Source organism: Euleptes europaea, chromosome 1 (assembly GCF_029931775.1).
Source record: "Euleptes europaea isolate rEulEur1 chromosome 1, rEulEur1.hap1, whole genome shotgun sequence".
Classification (NCBI taxonomy): domain Eukaryota; kingdom Metazoa; phylum Chordata; class Lepidosauria; order Squamata; family Sphaerodactylidae; genus Euleptes; species Euleptes europaea.
The window spans coordinates 113,775,864-113,791,793 of record NC_079312.1 but is presented as its reverse complement, the minus strand read 5'-3'; the positions used below and the strand labels follow the sequence as shown (position 1 = coordinate 113,791,793).

General features: G+C 45.6%; 1 protein-coding gene across 2 annotated transcripts in view; it reads right to left on the bottom strand.

Moving 5' to 3' along the window:
- Positions 1–4,487: 4,487 nt before the first annotated feature.
- Positions 4,488–15,930, bottom strand: part of TNPO2 (transportin 2) — a 31,297-nt gene continuing 19,854 nt past the window's right edge. Inside the window, exons 16-25 of one of the 2 annotated variants that reach the window (XM_056867116.1) lie at positions 15,492–15,599; positions 14,807–14,965; positions 13,317–13,404; positions 12,420–12,518; positions 11,788–11,883; positions 11,168–11,243; positions 9,587–9,686; positions 8,759–8,833; positions 6,786–6,916; positions 4,488–4,645 (exon numbers count right to left, since the gene is read on the bottom strand). In XM_056867116.1, coding sequence (XP_056723094.1) covers positions 6,809–6,916; positions 8,759–8,833; positions 9,587–9,686; positions 11,168–11,243; positions 11,788–11,883; positions 12,420–12,518; positions 13,317–13,404; positions 14,807–14,965; positions 15,492–15,599 — 909 coding nt within the window. In that variant the 3' untranslated portion in view covers positions 4,488–4,645; positions 6,786–6,808. The remainder of the gene's footprint in view (positions 4,646–6,785; positions 6,917–8,758; positions 8,834–9,586; positions 9,687–11,167; positions 11,244–11,787; positions 11,884–12,419; positions 12,519–13,316; positions 13,405–14,806; positions 14,966–15,491; positions 15,600–15,930) is intronic. The other variant, XM_056867115.1, reaches the window with a different exon arrangement.

Genomic DNA, 15,930 nt, shown 5'->3' with positions numbered 1-15,930 from the left:
TGTAACGAAGGAACGTCAAGCTCCTCTTTTTAAGTAGGGGCGGACTGGGGGGCCGAAACAGTCCATCTTGCCACCGAGCCCCCTTCACCTGATGGAGGACCAAAGAATGGTGGGGGGAAAGCAGGCTCTACCATGCTCCGCCTCACTGGTCGCCCTGCGCGGGGCGGACCCTTCAGGACAAACAGGGCCAGCAGGGCAAACCCACACGCCACCGCTCTCCCCCTTGCCAACACCACGCAGGAGGGCGGCTCTGGGACACGACAGGGTGAGGGGGAAATCCACCAGGCAGCCCGCACCACCCCCCCCCAGTGGCCGGCCGACCCACCTGTCCACCCTCTAACCGCCGAGGGCCACCGCCCCTCTCCCACTGCGGCCCAGGGCGCCACCGCCCCGCCACGTCAGGTTGGGAACCGGAGCGCCAGACGCCAACCAGCTGGGGGCCCCTCCCAGCTCCAAGGAGAAACCACTTCCGGCGCGTCGGGATGACGCAACCAGCGAGCGCGTCTGGCGAGGGCGACTTCCGCTGCTGGCCGCCCTGCGTTTTCTTGGAAGCGCAGGGAGCCCCGCCCTCAAGAGGCTGATAAGATACCGGAGCAGTGTTTTAAATCGGTTCCTAGCGTGTTAAATCATGTGAGTGGCGCTGTAAATAATCCGCGCGAAGTTGCTTAGGCCACGTACGCATGAACATATGAAGCTGCCGTCTACGGAATCAGACCCTCGGCCCATCAAAGTCAGTGTTGGTCCATCAAGTCTGAAGATGCCTGCCACAGCTGCTGGCGAAACGTCAGGAAAGAAAAAACCAAGACCACGGTCACACAGCCCGGATAACCTACAAGAACCAAAGTCAGTATTGTCTACTCAGACCGGCAGCAGCTCTCCAGGGTCTCATGCAGAGGTCTTTCACATCACCTACCTGCAGGGTCCTTTTAACTGGAGATGCCGGGGATTGAACCTGGGACCCTTTTGCATGCAAAGCAGAGGCTCTACCTCTGAGCCACAGCCCCTCGGCATAAGAGCGATTAGAACCATGGTGCAGTTTAACTGTCTCCGTTTGGAGCAAACCTTTTCAGGAATCTGTTCTTGTAGGTTATCTGGGCTGTGTGACTGTGGTCTTGGTATAACCTAGCCCGGATAACCTACAAGAACTGATGAACTCTGACCATGAAAGCCTTCGACAATACTTTTCAGAAATGTCCCAAGTCTGTTCTAATGGCCCCGTGCAGAGATGCTGCACAGTTAAGTCTGCATCTGTCCAGGGTAACACAGCTAAACCATACTAAGGCCAACTATAGTAAAAGCAGAAGCTGCAGCAGCTTGGTGCAGATACTACTTTCTGTAGTGAGGTAAATATGTAAGCCAAATGGTGATTTACAATTGTATGTTCTCTTTATTAAACATAGGGGAGAATTAGACAAGTGTTCTGGCACCGCCCACAGCAAATACGTTGATGTAACCATCAAACAGAAAGGAACAGTACATTGAATATGTGGCTATCTTATGAGTTGTGCGAGCTTTTCAGTTTTTCTGGGGGGGAAAAGAGAGTTCCTTAAACCATCACCTCCAGGAACTCCTTATACAGAAGGAACACTACCTTTCCAACTAAATTGAAGGAAGTACCTGTACACAACATTAAAGAAAAGCATAAGCACAATGATTGGTTTGTAGACGACCAAGAGATATATAACAAATGAACTGATGTGGTAGTTAAAGAGAGCGCAAGGCTGCTGTACACTGAGTCATATTACTGATCCATCCAGGTTACTCGTCAGTTCTTACTAGCTGTAATTCTCAAGTCTTATACGAAGGCTTCCAGCATATTTTGCTACACGGAGAGCAAAGGGTTGAAGGTCAACCTTTTGCATGGAAGTAGGTACATTTCTATCCCCTATACCTTAAGCAGCTTCCCCAACAAAGGTAAGACTACCACCTCATAGCAGCAAAGGTCTGCTGAAAGATTAGGAAAAACCGAATGTTTAAGATTGTACATTAAGCAAGGAATTCTAATAAAAAGTTCACTTAGGACACACTGCCAAGAAAAGTGGAAACTAGACTCACAAGAAATTTTTTTTAGTTGACAAAAAAATTATACATAAAATGAGAAAAATCTCATCTGAGCAAGGTGCAAGCAGCTGCTTCAACACTAGGTACACTGCAGTTCCACCATTGGAAACATTACGGCACATTTACAAATATACAAATCCAGGATTAACGAACAGGAGGCAATACTAGAAGCACTTGTACAAAAAAAGAAGACAAAATTCCATTTCAAACGGCAGTCATGTCAAGTAGCTTAAACTTCACTAGATGAATGAAGAGTTCACAGCCTTCTTACTATATTCCTGGACGAGTAGTTTATGACAAAGCCAGGACACCGCCTACTCACTATCTGTGCACATTTCTTGCCCATGCATTTAAAAACTAATTGCTGCTGTAAATAGAACCCTCTGGAGGTGTGTGTGTCCCCCCCACTCAGGGAGGGGGAAATGGAGAATGAGGCCCAAGAGGGATCGCTTATAAAACCATTAAAATGCAAAGAGCTTCCAGAGACCTGCTCAAGTTCCACACTTATTAAAAAGACAAATCGAGGAATGCGTTTGCAAGTTTACTATCATTTCTTTGAACCAGCTACTCCAGGAGTACAGTGGTGACGTCCCCTGCCCCCCCAATAAGGCAGCTTTAGGATTAGGAGAAAGCTCTCAGTTGGGGGCCATCTCCAAGCTAAACTTTCACATCCCAAAGCCCATACGACACCCCCCAGCACATTGTCTGACAAAGCTCTGAGAGCCCCCAAGCACTGGAGCATGTGAAATGGAGGTCAGGGAATGGAAAGAAAAATGGGAAGTGATGTCAGTGAAGTTTAAGTTACTGAACAAATCATCTCACAAGTACGTTCATAACTTCCCCTCACTGTCCCCTGCGTGTCACCATCACCTCCTCCTCCCAAAAGGGGCACGCCCACCCTCAGCACATATTCTTTAGTATCGCCCACACATCCACAGCAATGCAGGATATTCGGCACAGTTCAACCCAGTTGCCTGGCTCTCAATCCTGACGTTCCCGAAGTTCCACTGGGCTCAGCTCTGAAGAATGCCGGGGTTGTAGCTCAGCTTGCCGCTCGCCTCCTCAGCATGCCTGCCGCTGGCTGACACCTCCTTGCACAAGCACCATCGATGTTGACTTTGTAGAACGTTCCCGATGACCGTTTCCCCCTCCAACACGTCTCCCTTCCCCAGAAGTTGCTTTTACTAGGCGAAGCGGTTCCTCTTTATTCCCCTCCTGCCCCTCCCAATCTAGCTGCCTTTGAGGGGAAAAACAGGCTCCCTTCCACATCACATGCTCTCCACTTTCCGTTAAAAAGCTATGGCTTCGCTAAGACGAATGTATTCAGCAAATCCTGGATTCTACTTCCAGGGGCTAAACTGATTTTTTTGATCTAGTGAGAATTCCTTAAGACAATAACCCTGTTGGGCATGCAGCAAAAGCTATGCGCTTCCACTGGCCATGCATGGAGGGCTCTGCTTTATTAGTTCCTCTACGTTGTCTTACATTTACTGCCCCTTTTGTAAACCAAAGTGGCAAGCGTGGCACAGAACTCTCGAGACAGAAAGTGTAACTAACACTTATGCCACTCTGGCCACAAGAGTGCAGGACACTACGGATCATGTGCCACATGAAACTCATCAAGTGCACACTAGTTTCTGCACTGCAGGCCCTTGGGCCACATTCAGTCAGTCATTCTCTCTTGCCTGGTGGAATTCGGCTTCCCCTCTGTGCTCTCTCCTGCCCCCTACAGCTGAAGTAATGCAATAGCAGTGTCACAAAGTAACAGCTCGACAACAGGGTAACAGATTCATTGCGCTGCGGCATCTTCTTAAAAAATAAAGACATGCTTCTCCAACAGTATTTCTTATGACGAGTACTGCTCCCTAGGTGACTGGCAGGTACCCCACTATGACAGAGGCTGCCTTTGCTTCCGAGCATTACATCCAGCACACAGCACCACGGCAGCTATGGCAAAAAAGGGCTTGTGGGGTTTCCTTAAGATTCCTAGATGAAAATGCTTTACACTTAGTCATTATGGGCTACTCACAGGTTTTCTAGTCTACTTCTTAGTCACCATGCAGTCTTAAAAAGGTGAATAGCTGATCTCTTGAACACCGGTGACTGGAAATATACAGTAGTATAATCCCCCTTGGATTGAGTTTTAACCCTTCCCTCTTCATCAACTAGGTTTTAAACCATTAGAGCTTTTAATCCCGTTTTAGCATCTTAAACCCTAACCTTTATTATTATTAGCTAGTCCTTTATGATGGCCTCTAGTTAGATCCCCTTCTCAAGTGTTGCAGTTTAAGATTGCTCCCCTTTTCTCAGCCCTGGGCTGAGCCCCACCCCACCCCAGTCCACAAACAACAGTCTCCAATCAAAGAGACCTTTTCCTTCTGCCAGTGAGATAACTCTGGTTTTTGTTTAAATTGGTCGCGGAGGCCCACCCTCCCCCCCCAACTTTGTAAATTTCAGGAGATGAGGAGCTAAGTCATTTTATGTCCCACAATGCTCTTCCCGTCCTCCCTAACCCCCCATTAACAGGGATCTGCAACACTGGGTTGTGGATGTTCCCAGTATCCCTCCCAGCGCACACAGGAACCTAAAACAAGAAACAAACAAAAAGTCAGAATTAGAGGTAAGACTGTAAAAACATTAGTCGCTGCCCAGACCCACGTGGCATGGCATGTCCTGTCCTAGTTACTCTGAACTTCCATTCAAATTTATGCAGCCCAACACAACCAACGCATTCTGCTTCTACTATGTGCAATGTGGTGTAGGGAGCCAGTGTAGTGTAGTGGTTAAGAACGGTGGTTTGAAGCAGTGGACTCTGATCTGGAGAACCAGGTTTCATTCCCCACTCCTACACACGAAGCTAGCTGGGTGACCTTGGGCAAGTTACAGTTCTATTAAGAGCTCTCTTAGCGCCACCTACCTCACAGAATGTCTGTTGTGGGAGGGGAAGGGAAGCTGATTGTAAACCAGTTTGAGTCTGCTTAAGTGGTAGAGAAAGTCGGAATATAAAAACCAACTCTTCTTCTTCTTCAACAATACTAGGGCGTAGCCACAATTCATTGGCATAGCCAAAGATCAAACTATAGGATGGTGATGTATTCCCTTATCATTGCACAGCAAATACTAACATGGTAAGGGCTGAACCTGGATTATCAGGATGAGGGAATTAGGTTTGGCAAATTTGCGCTAGGTAGTGGCACTGCAATGACAAACCCCTTGGCAAATGGATCCCTCTCACAACATCTTCTGGTTTAGGTGGAAAGCATCAAGGTTATGCTAGAGTGGATCCTGCTCCTCTTGCAACTTATGCAGCTAGACAACATTGGTGCATAATGTCACAATACTAGTTCATATTTTCACATGCCCAAATCCAGACTTAAAAATTGGGAAGAAATCTTTTTTACGGAAGGCTTGGACTGATAGGGAGATTTTCACACTGGACCAACTGATAGCTTATGATGATGAGTTTCTCATTTTCTCAACTGAGACCTGGATGTGACTTGTCCACTTCTGTGGAATGGCAATATTTACACTTGCAACATCTGCTGGTATCTAAGTATGGCCCTGCTGCATTAAGTGTCTGAGTCCCCTTTGCTCTTGGAAACTAACTGAATCAATGTAGAAAACAAAACCTACAGTATTGTCGAAGGCTTTCACGGTCAGAGTTCATTGGTTCTTGTAGGTTATCCGGGCTGTGTGAAAATACCAAGACCACGGTCACACAGCCCGGATAACCTACAAGAACCAAAAAACCTACAGTATTTGTCTATCGATATTTGTTGCTGATTAATAAATATCATATGCAGAGTCTCAAGAATGAATGGAATGACCTAGATCACCCCGTTTGGCCAAAGCAATGGGATATAGCCTTAAAGTTTATACCTGCTCTCTTCATGGATCTTAAGTTGCAACTTATTCAGCAAAAAAAATATATATTTAGGATATACTGGACACCACAGCAACTCTTTAGTAAAGGATGGAGTAAAGTGTCTAATTGTTGCTGTAACTCACAGGACTTATCCATTGAAAATATGCTTTGGCATGTCCAGTCATTTGGTTCTTCTGGAAGTTATTACTCATACCAATTTTGTATTCGAATGTTCACTGATTGAGGGTGCTTATGTACTTTTAAACTATCTGCTATCTCTTGGAGGCTAAGCGATGGTTAACAAAAATGGACCTTCCATGCCCTTACTTATAGCTAAAAGACTCATATGACAACATTGCAGAGACAAATGCTCACCTCCTGTAAATAAAATGGATTGTGGACCATAGAACTTTATCACTGTTTGAATGCATGGCATATAGACAACAATTATGTATGGGCTTATTTTTAGATATTTGGAAGCCTTTAACAAAGTTACGTGTAGATCTATCCCCCCCTTTTTTAATTTAGTTGCTGGATTTTGAATGTTGTTCCTTTTTTGGGGGCGGGGGGAGAAATAAAAACATCTTCTGATCCATTTCATGGGCAGTGGGGATGATCTCTACACAGAAAGGTCTATTTGATTTATGCACCCTCATTCTTACACCCTCTGCTCACATGTCACGGAGACCGTGTATATACTTGTAAAACCTCTTCTGTAATCACCGCCCCATACTTCAAGTCCTTCACCTCCAAGGGCTCTACTTCATTAATACTTTCTCCCTCTCACTTGCTGCTTTTCCCACCACTCAATTCTTGGGTTGCAGTACTATAGTTTTGTCCCACATGCTCAGGAGCTCACCGAGTACGGTTTTGCTGCTTCATCTAGACCCCATAGAATGCAGCTAGCCTCTCCTTCAGAAGCGGAGGAAACTGCTCTGAGAACTGCTGCCAGTTGTCCTCCCCGACTTGATCTTTGAACCCATGAAGAATCTGAGAAGGAAGAAGAAGGGATCACGTTATGTCTGCATTCCTCACAAAGTAGGCTGTTTACATACTCGGAATGAACCTAGGATTCCTGGCTCTAGCCACTACACAAGGAATGGGCTCTTTGTGCATTCCATTATAACATACATAGGTGGCTCCAAATTGCCCACGGGATGCAGATGCAGCAGTTACATTTGCATGTACATGTTAAATGCCAACATGGGTTAACACTAGTCTGGTAACAACTTGAATTCATAACTCATCACTGTGAAATACCTTGAATTTAAAAGTAAATGAACGGAAGCAGGACTCCTAGTCAAGAGACTAGACCACTTCAGTCCAAAATCAAAACTTTGGTTCAGGAATGAGGCCCACAGAACATGGAAAATTCCTGTTCTCTGAGCACCAAGGCCAAGCTGACAGTGACTCAAAGGGAGAGATGAGGATGCGAGGCAGTTCACAGGTGCAGAGGGTGTCTCACCAGCCCTAAACATTTCAAGGTGGCCCCACACAGTCCATCTCATTAATGCAAATATTTATGGGAGCTTGTTAACTGCATCTGATGTAACTGCAGAACCCCAGATACTAATTGGCAGTCTCACCTGATTGGTTACCTCACCTGGTCAGTAACACCAATGGTCAGCTGGGTTACACCACTGGGTTACATCACTGGGTCTACACTGGCTAGCACAGGCCAAAGCAAAGATTCTCGTTCTAGTTTAAGCTCTAGGCCTTTGGCCCTTTACTTGAGTTACAACTTGACTTAGGACACTTTGACTGGGGTGGGCCATGATGGCCAGACACCTCGACTTTGGACTTTGAAATTATCTTGGACTTTGCCTTGCTTAAGTAACCTCTGGATTAGGGCACCATTGTTTGTAAGCATCTAGGTTAGCTATCTAGCTTCGCCATTTTATTCTCACTGTTCTTTGCTCTTTTTTGTATATTCCTGCACATCTTTTTAATAAATTATATTTTGAACTATAATAATTACATTTTGGCGTTAGCTTGAAATCAGGATGCTTCAATCTGAATCCAGTACTTCGGCTCAAGTTGGCCACCAAAGTAACTTGTTTTGGGGATTCACGTTGAAAGCGTGCAACCTTACAGGGTTGTTTTCTTTAGACCTGGGAGAGCTAGAGCAAGGGTGTCAAACATGCGGCCCGTGGGCCGGATCTGACCCCTTGAGAGTACTTCTCTGGCCCGCGAGCCAGCCACCTCCCCCAGTCCTGATCTGGGCTGGTGAGGCATTGCCTGGCCCGACCAAGTGACATTTATGTCATATCCGGCCCTTGTAACAAATGAGTCCGACATCCCTGAGCTACAGGCTTGGTCTCCGGCTGTCTGAGTAGTCAAAGGGGCTGGTGGCAGCGGTACTCTGAGGTGTGTGCACTCACACTTCAGACTTGTTTTGTTTGCCCCTTGCCCAAACCTAGCACACCAATGCCAGGTGGGCCTCTTGCCCAAACCTAGCGGGCCCACCTGGCAATGCTGTGGAGATCGGGGTGGTTTGTGACACTCCTACTGAGCAATCCTTGGGGCTTCTAGAAACATGCCTTTCTGACATTGTTTAATACAACATCATATTTCCAAGCTTATTTGTGCAGGCATCGGAGCTCAGACTTTAAAATGAAAGCCAAGGGTCAAAATCATTAACTCACATCTGCAGGCAGGGCCAGTCACAACTGGCCTATAAGCCATACTGCCCATGCCCACATTAGGCGCTATATTCAAAGTATACTGGGACCAGTGCCCAAGACAAATGCTTGACCATACAACTCATGGGTAAGTGAAAGCCCGTCTTTCTACCCAATACCGAAAAGGCCTCATTTCACTGCAGTGACATACCTTATAAAACATGTCCCTCAGGTCATCTTTTGGGCTCACCCAGGAAGCAACAGCATCGCAGAAGAAAATAAAATCCTACAGAAGGATAAGAGGTCTTTAGAAAAAGCCAAACTACCCAAGTCTAAACTCACCAAAATTAAGGGATCTGCCACCATTCTAAACCTGTGGAAGACCCGTGAGCGCCTCAGGAATCTGACAGTGGCAACTTAAAGACTAACAGTTATTTCAATAGGAGCTTTCATGAAGTGTGCTCACTTCAGATACATGAAGGGAAATCATGCTGGAAATTCTTATGGGGAAGATTACAAGGGCACAGAGGAGGAGCTGAGGTGGAGAAATTTGGTGGGAACCCTGACATCTTTCAGCGTAAATTCTCAATGTAAGGGGAAAAAGGAGGCACTGAGGTAGAAAGGTTAGGTGTGAATCCCTCCATAAATGAACAGAATTAGCAGTTACACATAACCGAGGAATGAGGTTCAACCAGATAAACGAAGTGATGAAGTAGGATAAATAGGGTTCATAACTCAGGGAGAGTTACACTAAATTAACTGATAACATTACAGTGTTACAGTCTGCTAAAACATGTTAAGAACACCAAATTAAACTTTCTAAAAAGGGGGTCTTGTAGAGCTACTGGAGATTGCAGTGAGTCAGGAAATCCAAATCTGTTTGAACAAAGATGACATGCAGTGTTTAAATTCTTTTTCACATTGAATATTTCCTTTGAAGTGTGTGTGTGTGTGTGTGTGTAAACAAAGTAAGCAAAACAGCGACTTTTGGATCTTTTTAGGAATTGGCTGCCACATACACACCACCCCCAGGTGTTACCTGAACAACCCCACCAGGGTTTACTCCGATCATCATACAGATGCCACGGAAGGCCGAGTCCTTCTCTTCATTATCACGTATGTTCCTCAGAGACGTACACCTGTGAGTCAGAGCAAACACTTTTTTAACAACTCCCTGATAGGGTGAGGTGGATACAAAAGGAGAGGAGAATGATGACCCCCCTTAGCTTGTTCCTTCAAACCCATGCAACAATATAAACATGGAACGGAAGAAAAACTAGCTTAGTGTTTTAATAGACACGTAACAACACATTTGATCAAGAGCAAATGGATGAAGCTAGTATTACCTCATTTCCTCGAGTATGCACTCTTCCACTGAATTATTAAAAGGTAAAGGTCCCCTGTGCAAGCACCAGGTCATTCCTGACCCATGGGGTGACATCACATCCCGACGTTTACTAGGCAGATTTTGTTTACAGGGTGGTTTGCCAGTGCCTTCTCCAGTCATCTTCCCTTTACCCCCAGCAAGCTGGGTACTCATTCTATTGACCTCGGAAGGATGGAAGGATGAGTCAGCCTTGAGCTGGCTACCTGAAACCAACTTCTGTTGGAATCGAACTCAGATCGTGAGCAGAGCTTGGACTGCAGTACTGCAGCTTACCACTCTGCGCCACGGGGCTCTTTCTTTTCTTTTTTTTACTTGCTAGAATTCCTTTGGGAGGATTTGGAATTCAATGTAAGCTTAGATAATTAGAAGACAAGTCTCTCCCTCCACATACTTTTAGTTATTGACAAACCTCTGTCCAAGTATTGAGCCTAAAAACAAGACCATTACTACACTTTAAGGTCTTTAATCAAGACCATTCTTCAAACCATTTATGCTTTGGGCTGGATCTTAAGTATTACCAGCCAAGGGAAGCCTGCAGAGCAGGACTTCACCTTCCTTTCTGCTGCTGCAGTCTACTGAACTCCTTCATATTCTGCTCCTTAGAGCCAAGGAATCCTCAGGGACAGTCTGGCCCCAAAGCAGAGGTCTGCAATTGGAAGGGGAGGGAAATCTGCAGGAATTCCCCTCTCCTGCTAAGAGAAGTGCCCATTCAGCCTGTTTAACTGCTGCTATATCAATGAAACTGCACTTTAAACTCCAACCTTTTGTTTAAAAAAAACCCCATCGATACGGCATGAGAATAATGTAGCTACCTGAAGTGTTGTTAGAATGAGAGTGGGGTGAGATAAGGAAGAAGGATGCATGGGAAGAGTTCTGCTGCTTGCCACTACATTACAGGGGCTAGCTAGTGATCCACCCTTACACAAGTCACAAGGTACACAGCAATCACAACAGCAATGAATGTGTTCCAAATTGCAGTCTGCCAGATACAACACATTGCAATCTCCTTGTTAGGGGAAAAAAGTGATATCCCTCTAATAAAATAATAAATTTAAAGGGACAGCGTTCAGAGACTTGTATCTATTAGGCAAAACAAGTGTGCAGAAATGCCTCCAAGATCCAGTTCCAGTAAACCTTGAAGCAAATGAGTGCCAGCAGCTAAAAGGGTGGCACCAGCTCGCCATCCCAAAGTGAGGGCCAAGATTGTGGCTTCTGTCTCCGCATAACACTAACCAGGGTCTGATAAACTGCTGCAGCATCGGTGCCACCTCCTGAGGGCAGACGTAACCCAAGCGTCCAATCGTGATGGCTAGAAAGGGGAAAGAAACATGCCTGTCACAACTGCATGGAGAGCGGCCTTGACAACTCTGTAGCACTGACAGATAAGGAAGAACGGGTGTGGCCACATGGCCACAGCAGCTAGGCCACACTGTACCAAAATGCATGGTGTGGTAGTAACAAGGGTTAGAACAAGCAGCACACAAACCCAGTGAAGCACATACCTTCATAACCATGGTTAGCTACAGTGTGCACTGAAGACCAGAAATGGCTTCTAGAAAGCAAGCCAGCTCTTCAATCCAGGACAACAGAAACAATTAGGCTGGTTTCTGGAACTTGCTTACAGTTACTTCAGGGTCAGTGAAGGAATACCCCAGAATCCTGAGACAGGAGTTCTTGCATAATGCGCTCCAGCAGAAATAAGGCCATTTCCAGAAATAAGATCCCATTTCCAGGTGAGATGCATACAAGAAGATGCCCCAAATACCCTTTACAAGGACTATTGCTGAAGAACGTGAGAATACCTAAATACAATCAGACAAAAATAAAACACAACAACTCAGGATTCCTCTCACCTGTGTTCTCCAGAAGTGTTTTGGGGGTGTTTGGGCGGTTGATTATCTCCACAAGGTTATTCAGGACCATCTGGACATATGGCTGCATTTCAGCTCCTAGTGTGAATAAATCAGTCAGCTGAGCCATGCGCTTCTCTAGTAGCCCTGAGTCCTGAACCTTGCCTCTATCCCCTTCAATACCCTGCTCTTTGCTCCGCATCCCTGATCCAAAAAAGCTGAGTTTTGACTTGCTGGCTCACAGACTAACGGAAAGTCCAAAAGAAACTTATGGCCACCTTGGAAGTAAACTATGATGCAACAGGTTACACACAGGAGGAAAGAGGAGCCTACAATTAGAGGTCAAGTGGGAGTGGGGGGGGGTCATACTAAAATCTTGGCAGACAACGATAAGGATAAATCAGACATGTAAGAGGATCTAGTTTCAACAGCAGCAGGAAAAGGTTAGCAGTGCCTGGCAAAACCTTACCAGTAGTGAAGTCATAACATATAGATTAATAATCTAAGCAGACCATCCACTGCCTGTTCTAACATGGGTAAGACACGCAAAAAGGCAGAAGGGGGTACACAACTGCCCAGTGACATGGTAGCACAAGGATAATAGTCATGTTACTGCAGGCCCTTGACACACTTACCCATCTGCATGCAGATTTCTCCAATAGCCCAAGTGGCGTTATTGCACACAGAAATGAATTCTGGATTCAAGTTGGTCCCTAAGATGGGCATGAATTCAGCTAAAGAAGGGGGAGAGAAGGAGAGGGAACACTAGTCAGTTCCAGCTGAATGGCCAAGGCCAGGAAAAATGGAGCAAGATGTTATTACTAGATCAGTCCCCAAACAAGACTGAGACCTACTGAACTGGGTTCGGTGTAAAGGCGCAAAGGCAGGAGGCCCTTTCAACTACAGCACAACACCTCCCCTGCAATCTTAAGGCTGTTAAAACAGCTCTTGTTTTAGGGTGTGGCATTCACCCTGCTAAAGGGACTGCCGGTCAACACACGTTCAGTGTTTCTCAAAAACCGAAGCAAAGTAAAGTGAAGAAAGAAATCTGTTCTCCGGAAATAGTTGCAACGCTCAAGATCTCGTGGGCCTTTTCTAAAATACAACCAGTCTTCTACAATCTCTTCGGATATCTGCCTCGTTTTCTCTCCAACAGCTGCACTACCTTTGGCCAATACCAGCTATGCAAAGCCACAAATGCAGGATGGCATCACAAAATGCCACTATGCCAGGCGCACCTGTAACAGCTGTTGCCAATACTGGTAGCTCTGTGCCTTTCCATCAACCCATACAGAGGCTCAGGCAATGGTTTTGATCCCATGGCAAATTTCTGTTAGCAGATGTGACCGGGCCCTCCTGCTGATCTGTGGGATCCCTGGTCTCCCAGAAGCAGCCTTTCAGGGAGCATTTCCTATTTTAACAACGGAAATAGCTTTTATCCGAAGAGATGTATCACGGGATCCAACCCAGTATGAACACAGAGGGCACTTCTATATCACATCCAGAAACAAGGGACAATCTTAAGTACCTACCAATGCACGGCTTGACGTGCATGAAACAGGCTTTGGTAAGATCCCCTAAGAGTGCAAAAGAGCTCTGCCGAACCTCTGGCATGGTGTCCTACAAGGAGAGCAAGAAAGATTAGAAGGACCAGTTCTGTCTGCACTCTTTACTGAACCATGTCTCGATTGGTACTATGGCTAACTGCCAATCTTGTAACAGGTGGAAGAAGTAAAATGTGGACGATCCTAATGGAGAAGCTCCAAATAGAAATCTGTTCATTCTTATTGTTAAGGGGCTGCAAGTTCAGAGGCTTTATACTAAAAATGACCTTTCTGGTTAATATCATCATGAAAGTGCTTTGTACAGACGCTATGGAATCTGGCTAATAATGGGCACAGACCTTCTCCCAGACAATAAGAAAAAGAATCACTGTATCAGGGTGTCTTAGCTATGTGGTGCCATGGCTAGAGTGCAGTGTTAAGACCCCACAGGTCTGAATGCCACCTCTGCAACAGGCTTGCTGGGTGACCTTGAACCAGTCTCTCTCACACACACACCACAGCCCAACCTACCTCACAGGGTTGTCAGGATAAAATCAAGAAGAGGAGAATAACATAAACTGCTTTGGGTCCCCAATCGGGGGGAGAGAGGCAGGGTATACATGAAGTAAATGAATAATGTTCCCAAAACAGCAAATGGGTTCAAGACCACCAGACACCCTTACCCAAAAACAGAAGATCTGCAGGTCCTTGGCTTCCCAATTCTTTCTAAACTCTTTGGCCATTTATGGAATGTTTTGCCTTGGGTTTGCCGCTCTCTAGCTGCACATTTTTACCAGCCGAATTCTCAAAACTAAAAAATAAGCCCCCATGCAGAGTTTTGGGAATTCGGATGGGGAAAATGTGCATCTAGAGAGCAGCAATTCTAAGGCAAAACATCCCATGCATAAATGGCCTTTGAAGTCTCTAGTTTCTTCTGCAACCTGAATTCTCAAGTCTATTTTATCCTTCTCGGGCTTCCTCACTAAACAGTCCCAAAATTAAGTTCAGAGTTTTCTCCCATCTTCCAAGGATTGCCAATTTGAACAAAGTAAATGCCAAATAAATGAACTCTTCTCAGCCTGTGCTGGTAGACATACTGTTCACCCACTCCTCGAAGCATTTAAGACATTTCTGTCATCCTACACCAACTGTCTGTTTCTCTCGGGAGTCTATGTTTTTCTACCAAAAATCTTCTGCTGCCTAGCATATTTTTAGGATTCGGTTTTCCCAAAGATGCTTTCTGATTCTATACGTAAACCAATCATTTCACATTTCAGATCTTACTTCCCCCGATTTCTCGCAACCACCTCATATGCAATGAAGTTCAAAATTTTACCATCAACCCAGCGTATCCATAGGATTATCATTTTTAAAGAACACTTATATCAAAACTTAGCTTCTCATGGACTGATTTTAAAAGAGTTCTGGAAACATATCTGGCCTTAAATGCATACTTGGCATTGGAACTTTTATCTCACCTGCATGCACTGGAACAGCAGAGTCATGATATTGCTCCGTGCTACAAGCTGCTCCACGTGACACCCCAGGCCTTCAGCCAACCCACTCAGCAGGTCCAGAGCTACGATCATGAAGTCTTTATCAGGAGCCTCGTACTGGTCTGGGTGTTGACTATACATCTGTAAATGGGAGGATGGAAAAAAGCCATTTGCCTCAAAGAAATCACGCACCTCCCAGTACCATATAAAAATCCGCCAAGCAACAGGATAGAATAGTGGCGCTGTTAAAAGCAACAGATGAATCCACTGGGCCAAGGAACAGAATTCCCTGTGATAGTTAGGTCACCCTTTGTTCTCAAATGAACACATGAACACATGAAGCTGCCTTATACTGAATCAGACCCTTGGTCCATCAAAGTCAGTATTGTCTACTTAGACCGGCAGCGGCTCTCCAGGGTCTCAGGCAGAGGTCTTTCACATCACCTACTTGCCTAGCCCCTTTAATTGGAGATGCCGGGGATTGAACCTGGGACCTTCTGCATGCCAAGCAGATGCTCTACCACTGAGCCATGGTCCCTCCCCTTATTATTATTCCAGTCTGTGTCTGTGCTCCCACATCTAATCCCCCAGTGATAAAGAGAAATACGTTTTTATTTTCAGTGCTGTATACACATCATATTCCCTGCCACAACCAGCCTGTCAGTACCATGGCTTGAGCGAGGGTCTTCTGCACCAGAGTCACGCAACGCTGGTAGACAGGTTCACAGTATGGTAGAAAGCCACTCTGGAGAGCAGTTGCTACAGATGACAAGCACTGCAGAAAGAAAACAGATTGACTCATAAGACACACACGGAGGACCATCTGGTTCACATTTCCTTGCATATGATCACCGAATTCATTTAATGTAGAAACACTCGAGCTCAATCCTGAAAGGAAAATGCTGTTGCGCACATCTCCTTTCAAACAGCTAATGGCTTACCGATGGCCAGACAGCAAGCTGGAGAGGTGAGAATAAGACAACCTACATTTCCCCAAAAATGCAAATGATTCTCACTTCATTCTCAATTACACAGATGTCATGATCCATTTTCTATGGAACCACTACACCAGCCTGGTGTAAGTGGTTAAGAGTGGTGGTTTGAAG